A 19,562-nucleotide genomic window follows, 5' to 3' on the forward strand; every position below is an offset into this window, starting at 1 on the left:
AACAAACCTGTTGGACTTTACCCTGGTGTTGCAAGACTTCGTACTGTGCTCACCCCAGTCCAACGCCGGCATCTCCACATTAAGGAGACAAGGTTGTCGTCGGAGAACTGGGCTGTGATTGGTTAAGGAGACAGGGTCACATAGAACATAGAACAATACAGCGCAGTACAGGCCCTTCGGCCCACGATGTTGCACCGAAACACTTTAAGGGAACCGGGCTGTGATTGTTTCAGGGAACACGCTCCTTTAAGGCACTGAACTGGAGTAACCTCAGGACGTCGAGAAGTGGACCTGCCCCTTTCCCGCGACGGTGGGAGGAAGGAGTCAGCCCCTTGCCACGTCACAAGGGAGTGGGCGGACTCAGCGTCTTTTTACATCTCTCAAAGGGAATTGGTGGAGTCGGTGCCAGGAGAGGGGTCGGAGTCTGCGGGTTGCAGCACGTCACAGAGTGAACGGGAGGAGTCGGCCCCACCCTGCCCCGCCCCCAGCGCCGGGAGCCAATCGGCGCGGCGCTTGGTGCGGGGTGCTGGTTGCTAAGGGCTCCGCTCCCTCTCATTCCACAATGGGGGTGGCGCTGGGGCTAATGGCGGTAGTGGAGGAGGTGACGCCTGCTGAAGCCGGGCTTCAGGGGGCCCTTCACCCCTCTACCGGCGACTGGAGCCTGGAGGCGGCCGCCGCGCACCTCGGCACCTCGCAGGACGCTCTCAAGCTCTTCATCTCCATCGTTTTAGGTGAGCCGGGGGGAGGGCGCCGCGCCGTCGTAACCCCTCAATCCCAGGGCGGGCGGGGCTGGAGAGGACTCTTAAAAGGGCAATGCCTCTAAAAATCCTCTTAAAAGGGCAACGCCATTCCCGGGTGGTGGGCCCACCTCCTGTCAACAAACCCACCCTCTGGAGTGAATTACTTGATAAATGCCTGACAGCACGGTAGCACAAGTGGTTTAGCACAGTGGGTGAAGGCAGCTGGCTTGCAATGCAGAACAAGACCAGCAGCATGGGTTCAATTCCTGTTCCAGCCTCCTGAACAGGTGCCGGAATGTGGCGACTAGGGGCTTTTCACAGTAACTTCATTGAAGACTACTTGTGACAATAAGCTATTATTAAATGCTGTCAAGTATCACAAGGGCACCAAAACAATGGATCATGTCTGCCACTGTGCTAGTTAGAGCACATTCAGACAATTGTATGAGTTCCAGTCTCTCTATGTCTCAGTTAGACTGCACTCCGAGCACTGTGCACTGTTCTAGTTTCTGTATCCCTTGGTTAGAGCACATTTGGAGCACCGTGTGCAGTTCCAGTCTCTGTATGTCTCAGTTAGACCACACTCTGAGCACCGTGCACAGTTCTGTTCTCTGTATCTCTTAATTAGGCCTGATGTGGCGATGCCGTCGTTGGACTGGGGTGAGCACAGTAAGGAGTCTTACAACACCTCAGACGAGGAAGGAGCAGTGCTCCGAAAGCTAGTGTTTGAAACAAACCTGTTGGACTTTAACCTGGTGTTGTAAGACTTCTTACTTAGTTAGACCATACTCCGTTCTGTTCTCCATATCTCTCAGACCACATTTGGAGCATTGTGCATAGTTGTGGACTGAGGGTTATTTTTAACTTGGGAAATATTGAATGATGTGGAGGGGCTGTTCTCTGGAAAAGGAAAGGCTTTGGATGGGTGGTTGGGGGGGGAGATGTTTGAGATTGCAGCATGGTAGCACAAGTGGATAGCACTGTGGCTTCACTGTGCCAGGGTCTCCGGTTCAATTCCCTGCTGGGCCATTGTCTCTATGGAGTCTGCATGTTCTCCCCGTGTCTGCGTGGGTTTCCTCCGGGTGCTCCGGTTTCCCCCCACAGTCCAAAGACGTGCAGGTTAGGTGGATTGGCTATGATAAATTGCCCTTAGTGACCAAAAAGGTTAGGAGGGTTTATGGGGATAGGGTGGCAGTGTGGGCTTAAGTGGGTTGGTGCAGACTCGATGGGCCGAATGGCCTCCTTCTGCACTGTATGTTCAATTGATTAAAGCGGTTTCAATAGAGAAGATAGAAAGAAGATGTTCCCACTTGTGAGAGAGACCAGAACTGAGGCGGGCAGAGGAACTATCAACATGAGATAGTCGGTAACAAACCCAATGGTGGAAATTCAGGAGAAACATCTTTATCCAGAGAGTTGGGGAAATGTGGGGGAGGGGATCATAGAATTTACAGTGCAGCAGTCAGTCTGCACCGGCCCTTGGAAAGAGCACCCTACCTGAGCCCACATCTCCACCCTATCCCATTAACCCCGCCTATCCTTTTTGGACACTAAGGGCAATTTAGCGTGGCCAATCCACCTAACCTGTACATCTTTGGACTGTGGGAGGAAATCGGAGCACCCGGAGGAAACCCACGCAGACACGGGGCGAACGTGCAGACTCCGCACAGACAGTGACACAAGCCGGGAATCGAACCTGGGACCCTGGAGCTGTGAAGCGACTGTGCTACCGTGCCCCCCCTAATGGATGTGGAACTCGCTTCCACAGGGAGTGGGGAGGGGATGTGAAACTCGCTCCCACAGGGAGTGGTGAGGGGATGTGGAACTCGCTCCCACAGGGAGTGGGGAGGGGATGTGGAACTCGCTCCCACAGGGAGTGGTGAGGGGATGTGGAACTCGCTCCCAAAGAGAGTGGCGAGGGGATGTGGAACTCGCTCCCAAAGGGAGTGGCGAGGGGATGTGGAACACGCTCCCACAGGGAGTGGGGAGGGGATGTGGAACTCGCTCCCACAGGGAATGGCGAGGGGATGTGGAACCCGCTCCCACAGGGAATGGCGAGGGGAGGTGGAACTTGCTCCCAAATTGAGTGGCGAGGGGATGTGGACCTTCCTCCCACAGGGAGTGGGGAGGTGATGTGGACCTTGCTCCCACAGGGAGTGGGGAGGTGATGTGGACCTTGCTCCCACAGGGAGTGGGGAGGTGATGTGGACCTTGCTCCCACAGGGAGTGGGGAGGTGATGTGGACCTTGCTCCCACAGGGAGGGGGGAGGGGATGTGGAACTCGCTCCCAAAGGGAGTGGTGAGGGGATGTGGAACTCGCTCCCACAGGGAGTGGGGAGGTGATGTGGAACTCGCACCCACAGGGAGGGGGAAGGGGATGTGGAACCCACTCCCACAGGGAGTGGCGAGGGGATGTGGAACCCACTCCCACAGGGAGTGGCGAGGGGATGTGGAACCCACTCCCACAGGGAGTGGGGAGGGGATGTGGAACCCGCTCCCACAGGGAGTGGGGAGGGGATGTGGAACTCGCTCCCACAGGGAGTGGGGAGGGGATGTGGAACTCGCTCCCACAGGGAGTGGGGAGGGGATGTGGAACTCGCTCCCACAGGGAGTGGGGAGGGGATGTGGAACTCGCTCCCACGTGGAGGGGATGTGGACCTTGCTCCCACAGGGAGTGGGGAGGGGATGTGGACCTTGCTCCCACAGGGAGTGGTGAGGGGATGTGGAACTTGCTCCCAAAGGGAGTGGCGAGGGGAAGTGGAACCCGCTCCCACAGGGAGGGGGATGGGAAGTGGAACTCGCTCCCAAAGGGAGTGGTGAGGGGATGCGGAATTTGCTCCCACAGGGAGTGGGGAGGGGATGTGGAACTCGCTCCCACAGGGAGTGGGGAGGGGATGTGGAACTCGCTCCCACAGGGAGTGGGGAGGGGATGCGGAACTCGCTCCCACAGGGAGTGGGGAGGGGATGTGGAACTCGCTCCCACAGGGAGTGGGGAGGGGATGTGGAACTCGCTCCCACAGGGAGTGGCGAGGGGATGTGGACTCTGCTCCCACAGGGAGTGGTGAGGTGATGTGGATCTCGCTCCCACAGGGAGTGGGGAGGTGATGTGGACCTTGCTCCCACAGGGAGTGATGAGGGGATGTGGAACCCGCTCCCACAGGGAGTGGCGAGGGGATGTGGAACCCGCTCCCACAGGGAGTGGCGAGGGGATGTGGAACCCGCTCCCACAGGGAGTGGCGAGGGGATGTGGAACCCGCTCCCACAGGGAGTGGCGAGGGGATGTGGAACCCCCTCCCTCAGGGAGTGCACTCTAGGTGAATTGAGACGTGTTTGTTGAGTCAGCGATAGGAAGCCCGATAGCGTGGTGGTGGAGGAGGAAAGAGCAGGCCGATAAGCTGCTCGGGGGTTGCAGGCTTGGCAGGAGTACGAGAGAGTGACTGTTGCATTTCTCAAGCACTTGTCCGCCATTTCCTGATGCAGCGCACATTAAGATCCTAGAAACAATGCTCCGAAGATGACCAGGAACGTGTTGAGGGATAACGATAACAGTGTGGCGCTCCCTCAATACTAACCCTCCCTCAGCGCTGACCCTGGGACAGTGCAGCACTCCCTCATAGAATCCCTACAGTGCAGAAGGAGGCCATTTGGAAAATAGAGTCTGCACCAACCCTCTGAAAGAGCACTGCCACCAAGCTCTGCCAATCCCAATAGACCCATAATGTAAGCCACACGTCTTTTTTGGACATTTAAGGGGTAATTGATGATGGCCAGTCCACCTAACTTGCACATCTGTGGACAGTGGGAAGAAACGGTAAGACCCAGAGGAAACCCAAACAGACTGGGAGAATGTGCAAACACCACACAGACACCCAATCCGGAATTGAACCCGGGTCCCTGACAATATGAGGCAGCAGTGCTAACTGCTGTGCCACTCTGCACACTCTCCGCGTCCGACAGCGCAGCGCTTCCCTGGTGCCCCACACACTCACCCCATGTTAGCCTGGCCAGCCTCCCCCCCCCCCCCCCCCCCAGGCAACACCGCCCAGGCTGGAGAGTGTGCCCCCTATCTTGGGCAGCACCCACCCCTAGGGCAGCCCGGCGCCCCCTCCCCGCCCCACTTGGGGCAGCCCGACGCCCCCTCCCCACCCCACTTGGGGCAGCCCGGCGCCCCCTCCCCGCCCCACTTGGGGCAGCCCGGCGCCCCCTCCCCGCCCCACTTGGGGCAGCCCGGCGCCCCCTCCCCGCCCCACTTGGGGCAGCCCGGCGCCCCCTCCCCGCCGCACTTGGGGCAGCCCGGCGCCCCCTCCCCGCTGCACTTGGGGCAGCCCGGCGCCCCCTCCCCGCCGCACTTGGGGCAGCCCGGCGCCCCCTCCCCGCCGCACTTGGGGCAGCCCGGCGCCCCCTCCCCGCCGCACTTGGGGCAGCCCGACGCCCCCTCCCCGCCGCACTTGGGGCAGCCCGACGCCCCCTCCCCGCCGCACTTGGGGCAGCCCGGCGCCCCCCTCCCCGCCGCACTTGGGGCAGCCCGGCGCCCCCTCCCCGCCGCACTTGGGGCAGCCCGGCGCCCCCTCCCCGCCGCACTTGGGGCAGCCCGGCGCCCCCTCCCCGCCGCACTAGGGGCAACCCGGCGCCCCCTCCTCGCCGCACTTGGGGCAGCCCGGCGCCCCCTCCCCGCCGCACTTGGGGCAGCCCGGCGCCCCCTCCCCGCCGCACTTGGGGCAGCCCGGCGCCCCCTCCCCGCCGCACCTGGGGCAGCACAGTGTTACCCCCTTGTGCGAAACATTTGGAAACCATTGCTGTTCGGAAGAGGACGAGCTGTTAGCTGTTATCATGCTGCGTGGTTGCTGCTTTGTGGGCAGGACTATCCCCCAAAGAACAGTTCTCCCTCGAGGCTGGCTGTGAGAACTTGTTTATGTTGGGTATCTCGGTGATAACACTCCCTGTGTGTCTCAATGCTGTGTGATTGCATCACTGATTCACCCTGCTTTCGTCTCGCGTCCTTCCTGAACTGTTGACACACCCCTTGTATAAGTCCGTTAAATGTCGTCACCTTTTCAGTCCCACTTTCTGCAAAATTATTTGTTCACAGGATGTGGTAAGGTTATCCCCAGCATTTATCTCACCGTCCCAATTTCCCCCCTTGAGTGAGAGGCCATCTTGAATCCGTAGGTACACCCATGGCACTGCTAGGGAGCCACTTCCTGGGAGCAGTGAAGGATCGGCCGATTATATTCCCCAGTCGGGACGGTGTGTGTGGGGCTCGGAGGGGAACTTGCAGATGGTGGGTGTTCTCCCCCCCCCCCCCCCCCCTGTGTCTGCTGCCCCCCCCCCCCCCACACACACACACACACAAACTCCCTCAGAGAGAGGACTGAGAGACACCAGTCAGTGTACAGATATCTCCCTGAGAGAGAGGGGACTGAGAGACACCAGTCAGTGTACAGATATCTCCCTGAGAGACACCAGTCAGTGTACAGATATCTCCCTGAGAGGGACTGAGAGACACCAGTCCGTGTACAGGTATCACCCTGAGAGAGAAGGGACTGTGAGACACCAGTCAGTGTACAGATATCTCCCTGCGAGAGAGGGGACTGGGAGACACCAGTCAGTGTACAGATACCTCCCTGAGAGAGAGGACTGAGAGACACCAGTCAGTGTACAGATATCTCCCTGAGAGAGGGGACTGAGAGACACCAATCAGTGTACAGATATCTCCCTGAGAGAGAGGGGGGACTGAGAGACAACAGTCAGTGTAGAGATATCTCCCTGAGAGAGAGGGGGGCTGAGAGACACCAGTCAGTGTAGAGATATCTCCCTGAGAGAGGGGGGACTGAGAGACACCAGTCAGTGTACAGATGCCTCCCTGAGAGAGAGGACTGAAAGACACCAGTCAGTGTACAGATATCTCCCTGAGAGAGAGGGGACTGTGAGACACCAGTCATTGTACAGATATCACCTTGAGAGGGACTGAGAGACACCAGTCCGTGTACAGGTATCACCCTGAGAGAGTGAGGGGACTGTGAGACACCAGTCCGTGTACAGATATCACCTTGAGAGGGACTGAGAGACACCTGTCAGTGTATAGATATCTCCCTGAGAGAGAGGGGACTGAGAGACACCAGTCAGTGTACAGATATCTCCCTGAGAGAGAGAGAGGGGACTGTGAGACACCAGTCAGTGTACAGATATCACCTTGAGAGGGACTGACAGACACCAGTCCGTGTACAGGTATCACCTTGAGAGGGACTGAGAGACACCAGTCAGTGTACAGATATCTCCGAGAGAGAGGACTGAAAGACACCAGTCAGTGTACAGATATCTCCCTGCGAGAGAGGGGACTGAGAGACACCAGTCAGTGTACAGATATCTCCCTGAGAGAGGGGACTGAGAAACACCAATGTACAGATATCTTCCTGGGATAGACACCAGTCAGTGTACAGATATCTCCCTGAGAGAGGGGGGACTGAGAGACAACAGTCAGTGTAGAGATATCTCCCTGAGAGAGAGAGAGAGACTGAGAGACATCAGTCAGTGTACAGATATCTCCCTGAGAGCGAGAGGGGACTGAGTGACACCAATCAGTGTACAGATACCTCCCTGAGAGAGAGGACTGAGAGACACCAGTCAGTGTACAGATATCTCCCTGAGAGAGAGGGGGGACTGAGAGACACCAGTCAGTGCACAGATATCACCCTGAGAGAGAGGGGGGACTGAGAGACACCAGTCAGTGCACAGATATCGCCCTGCGAGAGAGAGGACTGAGAGGCACTAGTCAGTGTACAGATATCTCCCTGAGAGAGAAAGGGGATTGAGAGACACCAGTGTACAGATATCTCGCTGATTCAGCGAATGCTAATGTTGTCTTGGACTCGTTCAAAGATTGAAAGTCCAATTTGCTCGCTGCGGCTCCCAAACAAAATTCTGTGATAACACATATTTTCCCATTCTCTGAGAGAGAGAGAGGACTGTGAGACACCAGTCAGTGTACAGATATCTCCCTGAGGGAGAGGGGGGACTGAGAGACACCAGTCAGTGTACAGATATCTCCCTGAGAGAGAGGGACTGAGAGACACCAGTCAGTGTACAGATATCTCCCTGAGAGAGAGAGAGAGAGAGAGAGGGGGGGGGGACTGAGAGACACCAGTCAGTGTACAGATATCTCCCTGAGAGAGCGGAGGTGATTGACCGAGCAACGGTCACCAAATTTGCAACAGCACCCCATTGCCCGATGACTTGGAGGGTTATAATGATTGGGAAACGCCGACCAGGCTGGGCAGGGTAGGTGAGCGGTGGGTGAGGTCTTTCTGATGATGACCGTGGGTTCGATACATCGAGACGACATTTCCGCTCACGAGTGAGACCAGAACGAGTGAACCAAAATGGCCCGCCTTCGCGCCATAAGCCCTCATCCCTTGCGAGAAGCAAAGCTCTCCCAGCTCGCTCCCTCTCTCCGCCTCGCTCTTTCTCTCTCTCTCTCTCCCTCTCTCTCTCTCTCTCTTCCCCCCCCCCCCTCGCTCTCTTCCCCCCTCCCTCTCTTCCCCCCCCCCCATTTCGCTCTCTCTCTCTCTCTCTCTCCCTCTCTTCCCCATCTCGTTCTCTCTTCTCTTCCCCCCCTCCCTCCCCATCTCGCCCTCTCTCTCCCCGTCTCGTTCCTTCTCTCTTTCCCCTGTCTTGCTCCCTCTCTTTCCCCGCCCACCCCGTCTTGCTCCCCCCCCACGTCTCGCTCCCTCTCTTTCCTATTTTTACTATTGAAGCGGATAACCTCACATTTGTCCACATTATACTGCATCTGCCATGCATGTACCCACTCACTCAGCCTGTCCAAATCCCACTGAAGCATCTCTGCATCCTCCTCACAACTCACCCTCCCACCCAACTTTGTATCTTCTGCAAATTTGGAGATGATACATTTAGTTCCCTCTTCCAAATCATTAATATATAATGTGAACAGTTGGGGTCCGAACACAGATCCCTGCGGTGCCCCACTAGTCACTGCCTGACAATCAGAAAAAGACCCATTTATTCCAACTTTATGCTTCCTGTCTCACCAGCTTTTTATCCATCTCCAGTTACTACCCGTAAAACCCATACTCTTTAACTTTACATGTTAATCTGCTATGTGACACCTTGCCGAAAGCCTTCTGAAAGTCTAAATAAACCACCGGTTCTCCCTGGTCAACTCGACTAGTTATAGCTTCAGAGAATTCTAGCCGACTTGTCAAGCATGACTTCCCTTTCATAAATCCATGTGGACTTTAGAACATAGAACAGCACAGTACAGGCCCTTCGGCCCACGATGTTGTGCCGACCACTTATCCTAATCTAAGAACAACCTAACCTACACCCCTTCAATTTACTGCTGTCCGTGTGCCTGTCCAAGAGTCGCTTAAATGTCCCTAATGACTCTGACTCCACCACCTCCGCTGGCAGTGCATTCCATGCACCCACCACTCTCTGTGTAAAGAACCTACCTCTGACATCTCCCCTATACCTTCCTCCAATCACCTTAAAATTATGTCCCCTCGTGACAGCCATTTCCGCCCTGGGAAAAGTCTCTGGCTATCCTTTATCAAGTCACCTCTCTTCCTTCATCGCTCCAGTGAGAAAAGCCCTAGCTCCCTCAACCTTTCTTCATAAGACATGCCGTCCAGTCCAGGCAGCATCCCGGTAAATCTCATCTGTACCCTCTCCAAAGCATCCACATCCTTCCTATAATGAGGCAACCAGAACTGGACACAATATTCCAAGTATGGTCGAAAAGGAGTTTTATAAAGCTGCAGCAAAACCTCGCGGCTCTTAAACTCAATCCCCCTGTTAATGAAAGCCAACACACCATACGCCCTCTTAACAACCCTATCAACTTGGGTGGCAACTTTGAGGGATCTATGCACGTGGACCCCAAGATCCCTCTGTTCCTCCACACTTCCAAGAATCCTGCCTTTAACCTTGTATTCAGCATTCAAATTCGCCCTTCCAAAATGAATCACTTCACATTTATCTAAGTTGAACTCCATCTGCCACTTCTCAGCCCAGCTCTGCATCCTGTCAATGTCCTGTTGTAACCTGCAACAACCCTCAACACCATCTACAACTCGACCAACTTTCTTGTCATCGGCAAACTTACTAACCCACCCTTCCACTTCCTCATCCAAGTCATTTATAAAAACCACAAAGAGCAGAGGTCCCAGAACAGATCCTTGCGGGACACCACTGGTTACCGACCTCCAGGCCGAATACTTTCCATCCACTACCATCGCTATTTTCTTTCAGCCAGCCAATTCTGTATCCAGACAGCCAAATTTCCCTGTCTCCCATGCCCCCTGACTTTCTGAATGAGCCTACCATGGGGAACCTTACCAAATGCCTTACTGAAATCCACATACACCACATCCACTGCCCGGCCTTCATCAATGTATCTTGTTGCATCCTCAAAGAATTCAATGAGGCTTGTGAGGCATGACCTGCCCCTCACAAACTCATGCTGACTATCTATAATCAAACTATGTTTTTCTAAATAATCATAAATCCTGGGCGGAATTCTCCATATCGGAATCGGCACTGGGGGGGCAGAGAATGGGCGTTGACGCCGAAAACCAGCGCGACGGCCCTCCTGCAATTCTCCGGTCCCTGGAGAATCACCGTGTATCGTGTGCGTGCGGTCTACGTGGCGCGGGTAGGGAGGCATTGATCGAGGCCCCCTCTGCCATTCTCCGACAACAACTGGCCGATTTCCCGACGGCGTGGTTCTAACCACGTTTTGCCTGTCAGGAACGGTCTAAGGCGGCTGCGGAGTCAGTCCACGGCTGCCCTGGTGGGGGGCTGGGGGGGTCGTTCACCGGGGGGGATCTCTCGGACAGCCAGGCCAGCGACCAGGTGCCACCGCTCCGATCGCGGGGGCGGGGGGGGGGGGCTATATTTTTGGGGCCGCTCCACAGTGTGAGTCCGCCATGTAACGCGGGGTGACCTGAAGTGCAGGGCCCTGTTTTGGCAGGCACGGCTGCAAGGAGTACTCCGGGGCCCTGCTAGCCCCCTGCAAATTGGAGAATCACTCACTCTGGTCTTTCTTCAGGAAAGTCCAGAATGAAAGGCCCGCGTTTTGACGCTGGAGTGGGGACATAGCCCCATTATTGGAGAATCTCTTCTCTCTCTCTCTCTCCCCCCCCCCCCCCCCCACTGCTCACCACAGATGTAAGACTGACTGGTCTGTAATTCCCTGGGATTTCCCTACTCCCTTTCTGAACATTCGCCTCCCTCCAATCATCCGGTACTATTCCAGTGGAGAGTGAGGACACCAAGATCATCGCCAACGACGCAGCAATCTCCTCCCTCACTTTCCATAGTAACCTTGGGTATGTCCCACCTGGCTCTGGGGACTTATATCTATCCTGATGATTTTCTAAATTTCCAGCACATCCTCCTTCTTAATATCAACATGTTCGAGCCTATTAACCTGGTTTACGCTGTTCATACGAGCAACAAGGTCCCTCGCTCTAGTGAATACTGAAGCAAAATATTCATTTAGGGCCTCCCCTCCGTCCTCGGACTCTAGGAACAAGTTCCCTCCACTATCCCTGATCGGCCCTACTCTCACTCTGATCATCCTCTTATTTCTCCTGTAAGTGTAGAATGCCTTGGGGTTTTCCCTAATCCTCCCGCTTGGGCTTTTGCATGCCCCCTTCTAGCTCTCCTCAGTCCATTTTTGAGTTCCTTCCTGGCTAACTTGCAACCCTCTAGAGCCGTGCCAGATCCTTGCTTCCTCAAACATACATAAGCTTCCTCCTTCCTCTTGACTAGAAGCTCCACTTCTCTTGTCATCCAAGGCTCCATCACCTTACCATTCCTTCCTTGTCTCAGTGGGACAAAACTATCCAGCACTCGCAGCAAGTGTTCCTTAAACAATGCCCATATGCCCACATTACTGTTGTGCATTTCCCTGAGAACATCTGTTCCCAATTTATACTCAGCTCCTGTCTAATAGCAGTATAATTTCCCCTCCCCCAAATAAATACCTTCCCATACTGTCTGTTCCTAACCCTCTCCATGACTATGGTAAAGGTCAAGGAGTTGTAGTCACTGTCACTGAAATGCTCTCCCGCCAAGACATCTGATACCTGGCCCGGTTCGTTGCCGAGCACCAAATCCAATATGGCCTCCCCCCTAGTCGGCCTATCTACATATTGAGTCAGGAATCCTTCCTGGACACACCTGACAAAATCGGCTCCTAAACCATTTGCACTAAGGAGGTTCTAGTCAATATTAGGGAAGTTGAAGTCACCCATGACAACAACTCTGTTACTTCTGCACCTTTCCAAGATCTGCCGTCCAATCTGTTCCTCCATCTCGTGCTGCTACTGGGGGGTCTATAGAAAGCTCCCAATAAGGTGACTGCTCCTTTCTTGTTTCTGACTTCCACTCATACTGACTCAGTAAACAACCCCTCCTCGTCTACCTCCTTTTCTACAGCTGTGATGCACTCTCTAATTAACAGTGCCAGAGACTTTGACTGGATTACACCATTGCTTTCCAAATGCTGTGCTATGAAATCCTTGATAATGGACTCCAGCCTACTACCAATGTCGGGCTCACTGGTCTATAGTTCCCTGTTTTCTCTCTAGCTCCCTTTTTGAATAGCAAGGTTATATTCGCTACCCTCACATCTATAGGAACCGCTCCTCACTAAAACTTCAGACCTCCAGTACATTATTCATGTCTTCCTTTGTGAAGACCGAAGCGAAGTACGAATTTAGTTCCTCAGCCATTTCTTTGTTCCCTGTTATGAATTCCCTGTTTCTGACTGTAAGGTGCCTACATGAGTTTTTATTATTTTTTTTTTTTATATACCTATAGAAACTTTGACAAGTAAGTCTTTATGTTCCCCACTAGTTTACTTTCTAATTGTATTTTCCCCATCTTAATCAATCTCGGTCTGCCTTTGCTGAATTTTAAACTGTTCCCAATCCTCGGGTCTATTGCTTTTCTTGCTAATTTGTATGCCTCTTCTTTGAATCCAATACTATCTCTAATTTCCCTTATAAACCATGGTTGGCCACAGTTCCCTTTCTACTCTTGCGCCAAATAGGAATAAACAACTTCTGAAGTTCACCTATTCCTTGAATTCCTGCCATTGCCTGTCCATTGTCCTTCCTTTCAGTAATATTTCCCAATCCGTTATAGCCAGCTCATGCCTCATACCATCATAGTTACCTTTATTGAGATTCAGGACCTTGGTCTCAGAATGAACTACCCTCCCTATTCACTCTGATAAAGAATTCTACCATATTATGGTCACTCATCCCAAGGGCTCTCTCACAACTAAATTGCAACTAATCCTTTCTCATTGCACAACACCAAGTCAAGATGGCCTGTTCCCTTGTTGGTTCCTCAACGTACTGGTCCAGAAAACCATCTTGTATACACTCCAGAAATTCCTCCTCTATTGTACCTGTGACTAATTTGAGTCCCACCCCATCTATATGCAGGTTAAAGTCACCCATAGCTATAGAAGTTCCTTGTCACTGCATCTCTGATTTCCTGTCTAATGCTATTCCCCAACATTACCACTGCAGTTTGTGGTCTGTAACCTACGAATAGAAACAATAGGAGCCAGGAGGCCATTCCATCATTCATTATGATCACGGCTGATCATCCAACTCAGTACCCTGATCCCGCTTTCCCCCATATCCTTTGATCCCTTCACCCTAAAGTGCTATATCCAACTGCTTCTTGAAACCATGCAATGTTTTGGACTCAACTACTTCCTGTGGTAACAAATTCCACTGGCCGACCACTCTGGGTGAAGACATTTCTCCTCATCTCTGTCCTAAATCGTTTACCCGTTACCCTCCGACTGTGACCCCTGGTTCTGAATACACCCACCATCAGGAACATCCTTCCTGCATCTACTCTGTCCAGTCCTGTTAGAATTTTGTAGGTTTCTATGAGATCCCCACCCCCCCTTCATTCTTCTGAACTCCAGCGAATAGAATCCTAACCAATTTAATAACTCCTCATACATCAGTCCTGCCATCCCACGATCAGTCTGGTAAATCTTCCCTGCACTCTGGAGCAAGACATCCTCCCTCCGATAAGGAGACCAAAACTGCACACACTATTCCAGGTGTGGCCTCACTAAGGCCCTGTATAATTGCAGCAAGACACCCCTGCTCCTGTACTCAAAACTGGAAACCTCTCGCAATGCAGGCCAGCATACCATTTGCCCTTCTGTACCGCCTGCTGCACCTGCATGCTTACCTTCAGTGACTGGTGTACGAGGACACCCAGATCTCGTTGCACCTTCCTCTCTCCTAATTTATGGCCATTCACATAATAACCTGCCTTCTCGTTTTTGCCACCAAAGTAGATAATCTCGCATTTCTCTAAATGATACTGCATCTGCCATTCATTTGCCCACTCGCTCAACTTGTGCAGATCACACTGAAGGATCTCTGCATCCTCCTCAGCTCACCCACCCACCCAACTTGGTGTCATCTGCAAATTTGGAGAAATGACATTTTGTTCCCTCATCTAAATCATTAATAAATATTGTGAATAGCTGGGGTCCCAGCACCGATCCTTGCGGTACCCCCATTAGTCACTGCCTGCCAATTTGCAAAAAAACATTAATTCCTGCTCTTTGTTTCCTGTCTGCCAAACAGTTTTCTATCCATCTCAATACACGGCCCCTAATCCCATGCGCTTTAATTTTACACGCTAATCGTTTATGCGGGACTTAGTCAAAAGCTTTCTGAAAGTCCAAATAGACAACATCCACTGGCTCCCCTTCATCAATTCTACTAGTTACATTCTCAAAAGAATTCCATTAGATTTGTTGAGCATGATTATCTCTTCATAAATAGATGTTGACTCTGTCTGATCCTGCCATTGTTTTCTAAGTACTCTGCTATAACATCTTTGATAATGGGATTCAATAATTTTCCCCACTACTGATGTCAGGTTTACTGGTCTATAATTCCCTGCTTTCTCTCAACCTCCCTTTTTTAAATAGTGGAGTTACATTAGCCACCCTCCAATCTGCAGGAACTGTTCCAGAGTCTATAGAATCCTGAAGATGACCACCAATACATCCACTATTTCCAGATTATCAGGCTCTGGGGATCTATCCGCCTTCAATCCTATCAATTTCCTCAACACTATTTCTCTACTCAGTTCCTCCCCTCCACTAAACCTAACATTTCCCATAATTTCTAGTATCTTATTTGTATCCTCATTTGTGAAGACAGGACCAAAGTATACATTTAATTGCTCAGCCATTTCTTTGCCCCCTATTATACATTCCCCTCTTTCTGACTGTAAGGGACTGACATTTGACTTCACCAACCTTTTTCTCTTCACGTACCTATGGAAACTTTTACAGTCAGTTTTTATGTTCCCTGCAAGCTTACTTTCGTTCTCTATTTTCCACTTCTTATTCAATCCCTTGGTCCTTTGCTGAATTCTAAACTGCTCCCAATCCTTAGACCTGTTGTTTTTCTTGGCCAATTTGCATGCTACTTCCTTGGATCTAATACTGTCCCTAATTGCCTTTGTAAGCCATGTATTGGCCACTTTCCCATTTTACTTATATGCCAGACAGGAATCTATCCACTCGTCCCTTTAAGTAACATTCCCCAATCGATCAATGCCAACCTACGCCTCATTTCATCATAGTTTCCTTTGTTAAGATTCAGGACCCTAGTCTGAGAATCAACTACTTAGAATTCATCAAGTTGGAAAGCTATCATATTATGGTCGCTCATCCCCATGGGGTCTCGCACAAGTAGATTGTCAATGATTCCGTTCTCATTACACAGTACCCAGTCTAGGATGGCCTGTTCGCTCGTTGGCTCCTCAACATATTGATCCAGAAAACCATCAGGCCGCAAGATGGCGAGGTGGGGATTGGCCCCAGACACCCCCGAGCCCGTCGGCCTAGAGAACCCCACGCCCCGGAACTCCGGCTTGGGGGCAAGGCAGTGGATGTCCGGCTTGCAGCTAATGCCATCCGAGACCGCAACACGGTCGTGCTCAGATCCGATGGCACTCGTGGTCTGGAGGGCGCACAGGTGTGCAGTGGTATGCCGTCTGTGTGAACCCCTGCTCGGATGGAATTCCACATTAGCCCCAAGCCCTGATACCTCCCTCGGGGGCTGATGCCCCACAATCCTAGCCGCCTCACGGAAACGCCCTCCATGCCTTTTCGCACTGCACGGAGGGGTTTTGTGTACGGGCTGCTGCTGCACACCCTTCACCTCCTTACCCTTGCATGCAGCACTGCCGTACAATCACCGATTGCATCGGTTCACAGACTCCTGAGAAGCCTGCCTGTTTTGCGGTCTTGTGGAATCCGTGGACCGTCTCTGTGTAACGTGATTTAGGCTACACCCTCTTTAGTTTTCTGTCGACTCTTTTGTTGAAGTTTTGTTTACACTTCAGCCCCACGCTTCTGATCTCTGGGCACCTGGTGCGGAGAGGTGCAGAGAAGGCGGAGGACCTCCTTGTGAACCTGCTCCTGGGTATGGTGAATATAAATGGCGAGCCTGACGAAGCTTGCCATTTATAGGTCCAGGCAGCAGGCGACCAAGGGGGTCATCCAACCAGACTGTCTGTCCCTCTTCCGCGGCTACATTCACGACCGGGTGTCTCTCAAAAGGGAGCATGCGTTCATGGGCACCCTCGAGCCTTCTGTGCCTGGTGGGCACCGCAGGAGTTGGAGTGCTTTATCGACCCCTTTAACTGCACTGTGGTGTATTTTAGTTTCCGTTTATCTTTGTTACGTTCAGGCTGTGCCTCTAACAGGAGCGGCCCTTTTGTTGTTTTACCCCAGTTTGTTTTCTTTCCTTTCCTTTATTTGGAGAATGGGGATGAGAGAATAGCAGCCATGATTGAATGGCGGAGCAGACTCGATGGGCCGAGTGGCCTAATTCTGCTCCTATGTCTTATGGTCTTATTTGGTTGACCTCAAAAGACAATCCTGAAACCAGGTTTAATTACTACTTGCCTCCTTATAACTTGAACTCCCTGTTTCATCCCAAAATCTGAAGGCTAGTCCTTTTAACGTACCCCGTCCCTTCCCGACTACTTTATTTTTTTACAGTGTTATTATCTGACACAGGCCCTTGATTTCTCTGCCTATCACTTTTCTTATTCCCCTTTCTGTCTTTTTCTCTTGTTCTTGATTTTCCCCCTGCTCTGAATCCTTACGTAGGTTTCAATCCCCATGCCACATTAGTTTAAATCCTCCCCAACCACCCTGGCAAGTACCCCCCCAAAGACCTCAGTCCCGGTCCTGCCCAGGTGTAACCCGTCCTGTTTGTACAGGTCCCACCTCTCCCAGAACCGGTCCCTTTGCCCCAGGAATCTGAAACCCTCTCCCTCACACCATCGCTTCAGCTATGTATTGATCCGATACATCCTACTATTTGTAACCTGACTAGCACGTGGCACTGGTAGTAATCCTGAGATCACTACCTTTTGAGGTCCGGCTTCTCAACTTTCTTCATACCTCCCTATATTCTGCTTTCAGGACCTCATCCTTTTTTTAACCTATGTCGTTGGTACCGATGTGTACCACGACCACTGGCTGTTCGCCCTCCCTCTCCAGAATATCCTGTAACCGCTCCAAGACCTCCTTGACTCTAGCACCAGGTAGGCAACATACCATCCTGGAGTCTCATTTGCGGCCACAGAAATGCTTATCTATTTCCCTTTCAATTGAATCCCCTATAACTATTGTATTTCCACACTTCTTACTCCTCCCTTCTGTAGCAGAACCAACTGTGGTGCAACAAATTTGGCTGCTGCTGCTTTCCCCTGAAAGGTCATTCCACTCAACAGTATCCAAAACAGCATGTCTGTTTTGCAGGGGAGTGGCCACAGGAGATTCCTGCACTGCCTGCCTAGCTTTCTCGCTATGCCTGCCTGTGGAGTCTGGGGTGTGACCACCTCTCTATACGCGCTATCCACGATGCTCTCCGCCTCACGGATGCTCCACAATGTCCTCAGCCGCCTCTCCAACTCCGAAACTCTGGCTTCCAGGAGCTGCAGCTGGAGACGCTTCCTGCACACATGCTGGCCCCGAGCACTGGAAATGTTCACGGCCTCCCACATGCATCACGTTCATTGAAGGACAGCTGTTGTGCCTCGACCCAGGAAAGATCCCCACTCTAGTTGGCAGGTGTGGAACTCTGAAAGGTATCATCTCTGACAGTGCAGCGCTTCCTCAGCACTTCCCTTTTGACAGACATGTGTACCGTCTACAAGATCCACCACAGTGACTCACCAAGGCTCCTTCGACAGCACCCTCTAAACCCACCACCCCTACCATCTAAGAGGACAGGCTGGGGACAGCAAATACATGGGGAACACCCACCGCCTGCAAGTTCCCCTCCAAGCACCTCACACACCAGCCCGACTGGGAAATATATCAGCCGTTCCTTCACTGTCTCTGGGTCAGAATTCTGAAATTCCCTCCCTAACCGTGTTGTGGGTGGACTTCCGGTTGCGGCTATGCAGAGCTAAGTCGCACGTTCGGCAGCTCCCGCTTGGAACGGGCTTTTGGGCTCTTCTCAGGGCCCCCAGCGGCATTTCTTCGACATTTCCCGGTGTGGGAAGAAGACTGCAACCTTCCCCCGAGAGTGTATGGCTTGGACCAGGAGCGGGGCGACTAAAAAAGTGGTGGTGAAGCCAAAGAAAGTGCGAGGGAAGAAGAGCAAAATGGCGGCGGGCGGGGACCAGGCAGCGTGAATGCAGTGGGCGCAGGAGCAGCAGGAGGTTATCCAGCACTGCTTCAGGGAGCTCAAAGCGGATCTGCTGGAGCTGATGAAGGCTTCTATTGATAAGCTGCTGGAGACCCAGACGGCCCAGGGGGTGGCGATCCGCGAGGTCAGACAAAAGATCTCAGATAATGAGGACGAGATCTTGGGCCTAGCGGTAAAGGTGGAGGCGCATGAGGCGCTCCACAAGAAATGGCAGGAACGGTTCGAGGAGATGGAGAATCGGTCGAGGCGGAAGAATCTGCGGATCCTGGGCCTCCCGGAAGGGGCTGGAGGGGTCGGACGTGGGGGCCTATGTGGTCACCATGTTCAACTCGCTGATGGGAGCGGGATCCTTCCAGGGGCCCCTGGAGCTGGAAGGGGCCCATAGAGTACTGGCGTGGAGGCCCAAGGCTAACGAGCCGCCGCGGGCGGTGCTGGTGCGGTTTCATCGGTTCGCTGATCGGGAGTGCGTACTCGGGTGGGCCAAGAAGGAGAGGAGCAGCAGGTGGGAGAACGCGGAGGTTCGAATATATCAGGACTGGAGTGCGGAGGTGGCGAAGAAGAGGGCCGGATACAACCGGGCGAAGGCGGTGCTGCACAGGAAGGGGGTGAAGTTTGGCATGTTGCAGCCGGCGAGACTGTGGGTCACCTACAAGGACCGGCACCATTATTTTGAGTCCCCGGAGGAGGCGTGGGCATTTGTTCAGGCCGAGAAGCTGGACACAAACTGAGGGTCGGGATGGGGGGCCGGGCACAGGGATGGTCGGGGATTGTTGTTGTGTTACATTTGTTCTTGTTTCTTTTTGATTCGGTTAGGGTGGGTTGGGCACTATTTTGGTTTGGTCTGTCGGGTGGGCTATTGGAGGGGGGGCAAGTAAACGGAGTAGGGGGTGGATGGCCGGTAGGGGGGGAGGGTGAGGCCCGAGTCAGGGGTGTGGGGACTGGGCCTGTAAAAGGAGCTGCGCCAGAGGGGGCGGGACGGGGAAGCGCGCGTTTTTTTCCCCGTGCTTGGGATGGAAGGGGGAGGCAGAGAGCCTGCTGGTGGGTAATGGAGGGGGAAGGGAAGTCT

General features: G+C 53.1%; 1 protein-coding gene across 1 annotated transcript in view; it reads left to right on the forward strand.

Annotated features, from left to right (window-relative positions):
* The first annotated feature begins 524 nt into the window (after nucleotides 1–524).
* The window catches only part of lpcat3 (lysophosphatidylcholine acyltransferase 3), a 66,052-nt gene continuing 47,014 nt past the window's right edge, over nucleotides 525–19,562 (forward strand). The window contains 1 exon segment of the mRNA XM_072478676.1: nucleotides 525–731. Coding sequence (XP_072334777.1) covers nucleotides 563–731 — 169 coding nt within the window. The 5' untranslated portion in view covers nucleotides 525–562.

Source organism: Scyliorhinus torazame, chromosome 16, assembly GCF_047496885.1.
Source record: "Scyliorhinus torazame isolate Kashiwa2021f chromosome 16, sScyTor2.1, whole genome shotgun sequence".
In the NCBI taxonomy this organism is placed as follows: domain Eukaryota; kingdom Metazoa; phylum Chordata; class Chondrichthyes; order Carcharhiniformes; family Scyliorhinidae; genus Scyliorhinus; species Scyliorhinus torazame.